The sequence below is a fragment of the Scatophagus argus genome, chromosome 16 (assembly GCF_020382885.2).
Source record: "Scatophagus argus isolate fScaArg1 chromosome 16, fScaArg1.pri, whole genome shotgun sequence".
Classification (NCBI taxonomy): Eukaryota; Metazoa; Chordata; class Actinopteri; family Scatophagidae; genus Scatophagus; species Scatophagus argus.
Window position 1 is genome coordinate 5,994,758 of NC_058508.1, and position 10,202 is coordinate 6,004,959.

Below are 10,202 nucleotides of genomic sequence, written 5' to 3' on the forward strand. Positions count from 1 at the left end.
ATAACATTCGTTGTATTGTTTCAGTTAGCAGTTTGTGTTTTTCCCATAATGGCAAATTAGGAGTTGTTTGAAGGACGATAGTTGCACAGTCCTGCTCTTGTTCCGCCACGCTTTACCTGAAAATTGGGAAATGTACCGAAGTGGAAGGTCAAAACAAATAATGAGGTAGGGACTGTACACTAGGTGGCGGTATACACATTAGAGGAGATCCCCTCAAGACCAAAGAAGAAGAAGAAGAAACAAAACAGGCGCGCTGACTGAATTTGAATCACGGAAGCGAGCTGACTGGTATGCTGTTTTTTTACTTTTAGCAGAAAATTACCTAATTTCAATTAATACTGTTATGATTACTTAGCTGCAGAGTCGATAATTGTAACTTGCTCTACGTATCTTTTATTTTATCGCTTGGTTTGCCACACAACGTTTACACTGAACAAGTGTGTCGTTGTGAAAGGTAAACAAAACAGCGAGGGTTTCCATGAACTTTAGCTAGTATGTTAGCCAACAGCTTGAGGGCCAATTAATATACGTTTACTCAAATTAGTTTCTTATGTTATTTAAGACTTTTCCAACATTTATACAACTGTTATACACCGGAGAACGTAAATATTTCTGAGACCTAAAGATACTGTTGTTTTACTTGCTATTATTAGACTGAAATATTAGTGCCGATATGCATTATTTCAGTTACTACCAAGCTTTATATGAGTATCAATGCATTAGGTCAACACTCATGTAGAATTAGTAGACTTTATACGGATTTAGTTGCGGTTGAGTAAAATTTTGAGTAAGTTATGTTATGGAATATTAGTACACTGTGGATGCAACTTCTCTCACAGTAACTCATCTGAATATTTCCTACACTGCTGTTTTTATTTTTTAGTTGTTGTTGATAAAGAGAAGTCTAACAAACTTTGATGATCTTTCTTTCTTTGTGCACCTTGCAAAGGAGAAACACCACAACATGTTTAGTTTAATCTCTTCTGTTATGTGCTTTGTAGCTGCTGGTGTCACCACAATGGCTCAAGGTCATAAATTTCAAGACTTGGAGGAGACGGGGGAGGCGCTGGTGGCCTTCATCAACAGCAGCCAGCCTGAGAAACTGAGACAAGTGAAAGACGAGCATCAGGCTCTTTTTGACCAACATATAGAGACGAAAAAGATTGTGACGCAGATTTTAAAAGGCAAGTAATCAGACTTTAAATGATCTGTTGTTTCTCAGATGTCAGTGTTGTTTACTTTTACTCATAAGTGCATTGTCACTGCCACGTGAAGATGAACAGTGTCTCTCATGTACATTATATAAGGTTGTGTGCCAGTACTGCTTTGTGTTCAGTGTCTATGTCTGCAAGCTGATTGCCTTCTTTTTGCATCCACATGACAGTGTTTCAAAATTGGACCCCCTGATCATCTTCTTCAATGCTCTCTGTCTTGTACTCTCTCTGTCACTGTCCTTCATCCCCAGATGTGGCTCAGACTGAAGAGAGTGTGGGCCAGAGGCTGCTGGACATGGAGGAGCAGAAGAAGCAACGGGAGAACGAGCTGCAGAGCGTGGAGGAACAGCTGAGGCAGTACACTGCCAAGAGCCAGATCACTGACTCAGAATTACAGTATCTTTTTATACGTCTGTGTTGGTTGTACAATGCAGCTTTTTACATTTAGAAATCCTGTCTTTTTTTAGTTTCCTTGTTAGCATCCTTAATCCTCCTCCAGGTTTTTGCAGAGAGAGTTGGAGAGTCTGAGAAACACTGAACACGAGCTTCAGACTCTTCAGAATGAGGTGGATGAAGACACCACCGAGGTCATCCCTTCAGCAGTGTGAGTCTCAAATGGGTTTTTTATGCCAATTATGCCATTGCTGTTCCTACCTCCACACACCGCATATAAACCAAAATGAAAATGTCCCTTGTTGCCTCTTATTGATGTTACTTCTGTTTATTTTTGTGTGGATCAGACTTTGAAAAACAAGTTATTTTTTACAGGGCAGTGACTGCTTCTGTATGTATTTTGTATGAGCTCTGTAATAATAATAGTTCGACATAATCCAATACCCTTCAGATACTGTCTTTCTGAAGGTTATGTCGAGAGATGTTGAATCAACAGAGAATATGGCACGGGTTGTTGTGTCCACCTTCTTTATATAACATTAGATAGAAATGATGAGCACCTTACAAAGTTTAACTTATATAAGTGCTTTTATAATGGTTTAGGGATCTTCCTATTTGAGACTGTGTTACTTTGAGCCATTGCCAATTTCCTTACTGGTGACTGAATTGTTTTTAGTTCAAAATTAGATTTTTGTTTCCATCTACAAATCTCCATTAATGCAGATTGAATGAGAATGTCACATAAAGGTCCAGTGTGTAGGACTGAAGAGGATTTGGGGGCACAATATAATATTTGTAATTGTGTTTTAATGTATAGTCATTAAACTAAGAATCATTGTGTTTTCATTGCCTTAGAATGAGCTTTTTATATGGGCAGGGTCCTCTTCCACAGAGTCTGCCATGTTGCCCTGTCATGTTTCCACAGCAGGCTTCAGAGAGGGCCTTAAGTGTGAGATGAAGGGAGTTCATTTTCAATCTGTAACCAGACCACTAAATGCCAATAAATATTACGGACATCACCTTTAAAGGAACAAAGGAACCTGAAATCAAAAATATGTATTTTTCCTCTTACCTGCAGTGTTTTTATGCATCTAGATAGTTTTGGTGTGAGTTACAGACTTTTGAAGAGATCAGCTATAGAGATGTTTGCCTGATGTTTCCTTCTGCGCTGTGATACGGTGTAGAAAGAAAATAGTTCCTACATGAAACTGCTCAAAACAAGGTCTGTGGATTATCTTGAGTAACTGAATGAGTTTTTCAATTGTGTTATTTTTTAATTTTTGTGGTCCTTTAAGGGTCACAAGTTAAGTATCATCTAGTTCCACTTTGTTGTAGAGAAGGCGAACATTCCTACAGATGATAACTTCAAAACTCTATAAGTGACACCATAAACAATTTAGATGGATTAACAGCCCTACGGGTGAGAGGAATAAATGTATTTTTGATTTTGGGGTGAACTGTCCCTTTGAAGTTCATGTCTGTAGGACTTACTGGCATCTATTGGTGTGGTTACAGATTGGAAACGAACACCCTTTGTCTCTCTCTGTCCACCACTGTGGCCACTAAAAAGGCTTACGGCCCTCTCTGGAGCCTGCTGTGGAAACATGGCAGGGCAACATGACAGACTGTGGAAGAGGAGTCACCCATATAAAAAAATACTGTGACCTGACATTTCAGTGAATGGGATGCTTTGCAGTTTGTGCTCTTTGAAAACAGTTGTCTTGCACACGTGAGGCACCTTCTTGGAGTCAATTAGTTCATTATTTGATCAGCAGAAATTCAATTTATGAAATATTTTGAGAGCTGATTAACAAGGTAAGTGAAGGCATCGCCTTTCCCATTATTTTCTGACATTTTATGAACAAAATTATGAATTGCTTCATCAAGAAAACAGATGAATCATTATTAGAAAAACATAATCATTATTTGCTGCTCTAAAGCTGATGTTGTCTCATGTTGTGGGTGTTACTGTGTGCTTTGTTGAAAACAGAGTAGAGTACAGCAAAAAGTCCTGTAGACAGTAATTCACTACTTGACAGATTAGTGGACAACCTTATTTAACAAGCTAGTCAAAATAAAACATAAAGCGCTGTTCTTCTTTTAGATGAAAAGCTCATGTTAAAATTAACATCGTCCGTCTCACTCGCCTGCACAGCTTTCATGTGACCACAGTGACATGTGGGAGCTGTAAGCAGTTTGTTGTCATTTCTGACTGTTGTTTTTGAACTCCCCTCAACAGATATGTGGCTCAGGTGTACTACCTAATAACTAAGATCAAGTGGGAATATGACACCCAACCCAACACCTTGAAAGGAGGTACAGTTTTTGTGTCTGTCATGTGTGCTGTGTCAGTGCCTGTGTGTCTGTTAACACGGCTTCACATTGTTTTCCCCCTCTTGCAGTGCACTATGGTGCTGACTTGGCCACTCCCATCAACATTGACACATCTGTGCGAACTCGCAGTGATGTGAGCGACCAGCTGTGGGACTTTGTCAGCACCGAATGGTAGCTGAAGGATGTCAGTAATGTGCATATTATTTTTGTTTGTCTGTGAATTTGTCTGTTTTTCTTCTGTTCTGTACGACCTTAGTATTGTTTTAAAAATTAAATATCTCAGACCTGTGGTTTAGCAGTCATTTTCTACTTGTGTTTCAGCAGCATGAAATCATCAGCACATTCTCGAGTGTTGTACGAGCCTGAGGGCTGTGTTGACCACTAGATGTCGCTGCAGAACTGTTTTGTTATTGCTATAAATGTCAGCATTGTCTTCTTGTAAGCACGCCCACCCAGATGAGACATTACAGAGAGATAAACTCCTTTATGCAGTTTTTAGATTTTTTGGTTTGGGTAACAAGGCAAAATCCATTTGCTGTAGAAGAGAGGCAGCTGAAAGCTTTAGAAGAGCACTAAAAGACCAGTTTAGTTGAATTCAGGGATTCCCTGACCTTCCTGTGTGATGTGCCCTCACAGCCTGTCAAATGAGCTCAACATCCCCAGTCATGTTCAAAATGTCAACATTTTTATTACACTTTGATAAAAGCTCCAGCTATTAACAATACAGAGAGCAAACTATTTTATCTCTTTTGTAATTGCTTTAACTGTTTCAATCATTCCTGCTTGCTTTTAGCTATATTTTTCACTCAGCAAATTTCAGTTTCTCTGCCTCTGGTTACTGGTTTGCACTGCTGGTTGTGATGAAATGTGGTGAAAACTGACACAGCAACAACTGTGACCATTGCTTTTAAATCACATCACAGTTGTTTGTTGAGCTTTCCATGTAAACCCATTGGTGCTGGATATCACTGGTTTGGTGAGCATGGCTCCCATTGGCAGATGAGTTTTAGGATGTTTTTATTGTTTGGTTAGCACTCAGTGTAGCACTTTGTCTGGCATTATCCTCCAAGTGTCCACACGTTTAGAAATCTACCTGCGCCACCATCCGTAAGTGTAACTGTACATCACAACAATTACACGCATCACATTAAAACTGAGCCCTGATAGTGGTGAGGTAGGCATAATAATTTATGTCAGCAATGTGAACAAGATGCAGAAATCTGAACTTCTATCCAGGTAACAGTGACAGTGCTCAGATCGTGTTTCTGCACTGCAGAGTGTGTGCCTTGAGTTTTTTTGCTTTACTGGGAACTGAAACTTCCACCTTCTTTTGTGCCACGAATGTGTACCCCTGCAGCACAGCGAGTGGTTACAAGTAGGCAGAATGACACACATATGTAGAGGAGACTCATACTTACGAGTTCCAAAACTTTGAAGAACCACGCAGCAACAAGTGGTTTTCTTACGATAAACGGAGCAGCTGACACCACCTTGTTTCTGCAACTTCATCTATACTTCAGCCACAGGCGGCGCATATTATATTACGTGGTTTGACAAGTGGTTTGCATGTAGGAGGGGATTTTGTTTGTTAAGATCGAGGCACTTGTTGTCTTTATTTTTTTTTCTGTTAAGTTGCTGAAGTCTCAAAACTCAACTCTGTAAAGTAGAAAACTACTACTACTACTAAAACTCATTTAATTTTTAGAGTCACTGTTGATGTTTAACTTTATCAAGTAACTTGTACAACTTAAGATGGGTCTTGGTATGTGTTTAAGTGTTGGTTTAGTATTTGAGTATACATCCTCTGAAGTCACCGAGGTGTTGAGTCCGCTGTGGCGCAGTTATCGCACACGCGTTTGTTTCTGTCACTCAGAGTTTCTTCACAAAATGCATTTATATTGATGAACCGATATTTTTTTAAATATGTTCATTTTTCCATATTAAGACCAAAAATAAATTCACATGTGCCAATAGTTCATAATGTCAGTGTTTGTAGAACTTCTCATGTCAACAACCAAATACTCACACTTCATGAAATGGAATAAATATCACTGTTAATACATATATAAATTGACTGTATACAGTATATGTAATCATAAATAATTTACATTTTTTTTGTGTGTGTGTATAATCAAAGTGGTCAGTGTTATATATGAGTGTATTTAAGTTCTGATAGTAAGTAACAAGGAAGGATGTGGATCAAGTGAAATCCATCACAAACTAAAAAATTATTTAAAAAAACAACAAAAACATTTCTGAAATAAAACTGAGTTGTGTGACTGTCTAGAGTAAAGAAAATCTGAGCCTCAGTGTAAACATTCACGTTTTATTCAGTGCACATATAAAAGTGGCATCATAACTTAAGTGAGTTTTTTTACAATACAAAATGCAGCTCAGAAAAGGCTATGGATATTTACAATTAAAAAAAAAAAAAAAAGTAAATAGATAGATTTTTTTTTTCTTTACATTTATGTACAATATTACAATTGGCAAAGTGTCCATTTTTGTGTCACTTTAACCACAATGAAATACCCCAGCACTTTGAAGCCCACAGACTCTGATGTCTGGGCTTTGCTGCTGTGTGGAACAAAATTATATCTGCAGCCTTTCACAGGAAAAATAGATTAATATCATGTCACGGTGAACATTCTCCAATAAGAAAAACACTCGTCTGTCTTCTGAACTTTTTGTCCATGAGCTACAGCATATCACTGTGATATGCTAGTATGTTAAATCCAAGAAGGAGCGAACAAACCTCCGCCGTCAACTTTATTGCTTTTAGTCATACATCATGTGTTGCTACATATGTTGAAGGGGACCTCCAGAGCTGCAAACCGCTCAGCACGGCTCTCCATATGACGTGTTCAGTGCATCTGCAGGCCACCAAGCCTCTGATCTCAGCCGAGGGGACCTCTACCCAGAATTACTGCTGACCAAACCTCACATGGCAGAAATTACATGGTTTTGGCAGCAGAGTTTGGGTGTGGATGCTCTGTGTCTGTAACAACATGTCATTATATGCTACACAGGCAGAGGAGATAAGGATAAAGCCGGTGCTTAGGCTTTAGTCTCAGTCTGTCAGATGTGCAGCATAATTGGCTGTATTAATGTCTTTGATTTCTTTTTCATGTGCAAAAACAAACCCTGACAAGAAGAATGAAATGACATTTTCCCCCTGAGGGAATGTCCTCTGTCAAATACTGGCCTTTTCTCACTGCGTAAGAGACAAATGCAGTGCATTGTTTTAACAGGAAACTGCCAGCTACCGTAATGCACTTACATTTCCTGTTTTTCGTGATTAGGCTGTCATAGAAAATATTCACAGAAGCTTAAAAAAAAATCCATGTATTTCTCCCAGTCTGGACATCTGTCACATACACTAAGCTTATTCTGTTCCATGACAATTAATACCAAAACTACAGCAGAGTGCAACACAAATCTTCAGCTCCATTCGTAAATGTTGGCTCGACTAGAGCACATACGCATGTTGGACTAAAGAGAAGCAGCCTGGCTGTAACACAAGTCAGAGTCTTATTCCTAATGCTTGCTCTCAGTGCTAATGGAGCCACTGTGTCATGTTTTAGACATCCTGGGGTAAATGGCTTTGATAGCAGAGGGTGTTAAGTTACTGGAGGATACTGTCGTTTCCAGTCCTTCTAGTCTGTGAGATGTTGCTTCGGTCTTACTGGTGCTGCACTCCAGGAAGGGCATCCCGATCTTCTTTACCTGTCCGTCTTTTGTTAGGAGGCAGTGTCGGCAAAGCAGCCTGAGGATGGCCCTCCTCATGTCCTTGCTGGTCAGGGTGTAGATGATGGGGTTCAGCAGGGAGTTGAACATAGCAATGCCCAGGAAATAGTCTGCCTTGAGGAGCACCTCGCAGCTTTTGGCTGGACAGACAAAGTCCAAGAGGAGGAGGATGAAGAGGGGCAGCCAACATGCGATGAAGACTCCCAGGACTATAGTGACTGTCTTCAGGAGAGCCATGTACTTCTGGGACTTGCGGTAGAGGCCTTTGCGCTGTGGAACCGAAGCAAGGCGCTGGGTGTTGGACTTGACGATACGGAAGATGCGGATGTACAACACCACGATGGACATGAGGATGGCGCTGAAGATGGTGATGCAGAAGAGGATGTAACTCTTGGCGTAAAGAGGGAGGACTGTGGAGCACTGGTCCAGCTGTCCCATGCAGTTCCAGCCCAGGACGGGAAGAACACCCAGCAACACAGACAGCACCCAGCTGGCTCCAATCAGAGCAAACATCCGCCCCTGTTTGTCCCCCTGGTACGGCTTCATCCTCACCATGGTAACGTGACGCTCTATGGCGATGGCTAGCAGGCTGACGACTGAGGCGGCCAGCATGATGAACACGCCCCCCTCCCTCAGGAACCACAGCACCGGGGTCATGTTTAATGTGTTGGCACCGGACATGATAATATTTACCATGTAGGTGAAGCCTGCCAGCAGGTCAGAGAGGGTCAAGTTGCCCAGTAAGTAGTACATGGGCAGATGGAACTTCTTGTTCTTCCAGATAGCCAGAAGCACCACAGCATTTTCTACGACTATAAGCAGGCAGACCAGCAGGAAAGCTATGGCCTCTGGTTTGAGTCCTTCCTTGTACTTGTTCTCCTTCAGTTTGCCTGTGTAGTTGTAGTGCTCTATGATGACTGAGTTGCTCTGGTACTCATGAAACATCTGGAGCAGGTTTCCTGTGGAGGGGGACATGGGCATGGCGGACGGGGTCTCGATAGCATAGGCGGCGTGGAAAGTCTCTGTGGCCATTTTTGATCGTTTCAGAAGTAGATGCTTTTCCTCTCCTTCTTCTTCTTTTCTGATTTGAAACTTAGATCCACAGGAAAGGTGTCATATAGTCCTCTGATTCTGCATTTCTTTCTTCCTTTGCAATTGGAAAGACAGAAGCCCTCAGCTGTTTGCCGGAAGGAAAAAGTGTTTCTTCTGATGTTATCAAATGGGATTTCCTGTGGTTTGAGAATTTTTCCCCCAAAAAATCTATTTTTCTTTTCAATGCCCAGGCTGCGCACTAGGAGGCGAGGAGAGCCAGGCTGCATTGACAAAGAGAGAAAGAAAGTTATTGTTGATGAGGAACAATAAACACGACAATTAACTACAGGAAATTCAATATTAAATTAATTTAGAAACCCTCGACAACATTCTGAGTACGCACAGATGATTACACTTAATAGCGATTATATCTTCATGATTAATGAGAGGGAAAGGTCTCCAGTACGGAACATGCAGTAATGACTTACAGGAGAAAGAAAGGTTTATGCTTCAGTGGGATTAAAATGAGAAAACACTTTCAACGTCTGAAGTTTAATTGAACATTCCTTCCTAATCCATTGACCTCATTGGGAGTATTTTGATGCCAGTCAAAACTGAAACCCACCTTTGGGTCATTTGGCATATAACTATTGTAAACTAACTCGCAGTTTATTTAAATGTCATTTATGCGTAAATACGCATGTGTATCCAAGTATCCAAACCGGTAAATTTAAATCGTACAGACAATCACAGTGAGCTTATTCCTGAATAGTACCTCATCCAGTTTTCACTGGCATACATGCAGTAAACAAAACAAACCAAAACCGGGAAACTGGGTCTTTATAGCCAACACTATCAAGTCAAATATCCATATCACAGCTTTAAACTTACAGAAGGTTAAAACGGACTTGTACGTAGTAAAGTCGCTAGAAACGTATCACACTTCACGCCCCTGCAGACACCATTAACTATCTGACACAAACTTCAAGTTACAAAATGTTTCCACGCACCTGGGAAACCGTGTGAACATCCAGGGGAACTTTAGCAGCGGCTGAGGTGATCCCACGGCCGGAGGAGGAGGAGGACACGGACTATCACTGCACCACAACGACATGTGAGTGCGATGTGGGAGTAGAGCAGGGCAGGACCCAACACGCAGTGGGTTGGTCTATAATGTTTTTGCCCTTCAACGATTTTCCTCCCTCCTTCATCTGACCCCTTCAGGGGTTTTTTTTGTTCTTTGTGAGTGTGTGTGTGTGTCTGATTTGTCCATAGGAGGAATTAGGGCTCGATGACAAATTATGTGTTACTGTTTTCGTTAGTGCAACTGAAGAAGGAGGTGGAAGAAAGTGAGATTTTCACCTCATCGGTTTGCCCTCCGGTGCTGCTCGGCTTCTGTAAATGTTGCCAGTTGTGTTCTCCCTCCTGTTTGTATTCATTCCGCCTTTGGAGTGTCATTATGGCTGTAGATCATTACAGCTC

General features: G+C 41.0%; 2 protein-coding genes across 3 annotated transcripts; one reads left to right on the forward strand and one right to left on the reverse strand.

Moving 5' to 3' along the window:
* Positions 1–184: 184 nt before the first annotated feature.
* spc24 (SPC24 component of NDC80 kinetochore complex) lies at positions 185–4,231 on the forward strand. 2 transcript variants are annotated; one of them, XM_046415880.1, is made up of 6 exons: positions 185–288; positions 1,002–1,184; positions 1,466–1,610; positions 1,714–1,818; positions 3,847–3,923; positions 4,010–4,231. In XM_046415880.1, exons 2-6 carry the CDS (start codon positions 1,019–1,021, stop codon positions 4,114–4,116), a joined length of 600 nt encoding a protein of 199 aa, XP_046271836.1. In that variant the 5' UTR covers positions 185–288; positions 1,002–1,018; the 3' UTR covers positions 4,117–4,231. The 2 variants fall into 2 exon arrangements, with proteins under 2 accessions (XP_046271836.1, XP_046271837.1); XM_046415881.1 differs by lacking the exon at positions 185–288 and adding an exon at positions 323–454.
* A 2,016-nt stretch (positions 4,232–6,247) lies between these two features.
* On the reverse strand, positions 6,248–9,887 carry s1pr5a (sphingosine-1-phosphate receptor 5a). Its single transcript, XM_046415879.1, has 2 exons — positions 9,731–9,887; positions 6,248–9,001 (listed from the first exon to the last, which is right to left on the reverse strand). Exon 2 carries the CDS (start codon positions 8,718–8,720, stop codon positions 7,515–7,517), a length of 1,206 nt encoding a protein of 401 aa, XP_046271835.1. The 5' UTR covers positions 8,721–9,001; positions 9,731–9,887; the 3' UTR covers positions 6,248–7,514.
* Between the last annotated feature and the right edge of the window lie 315 nt (positions 9,888–10,202).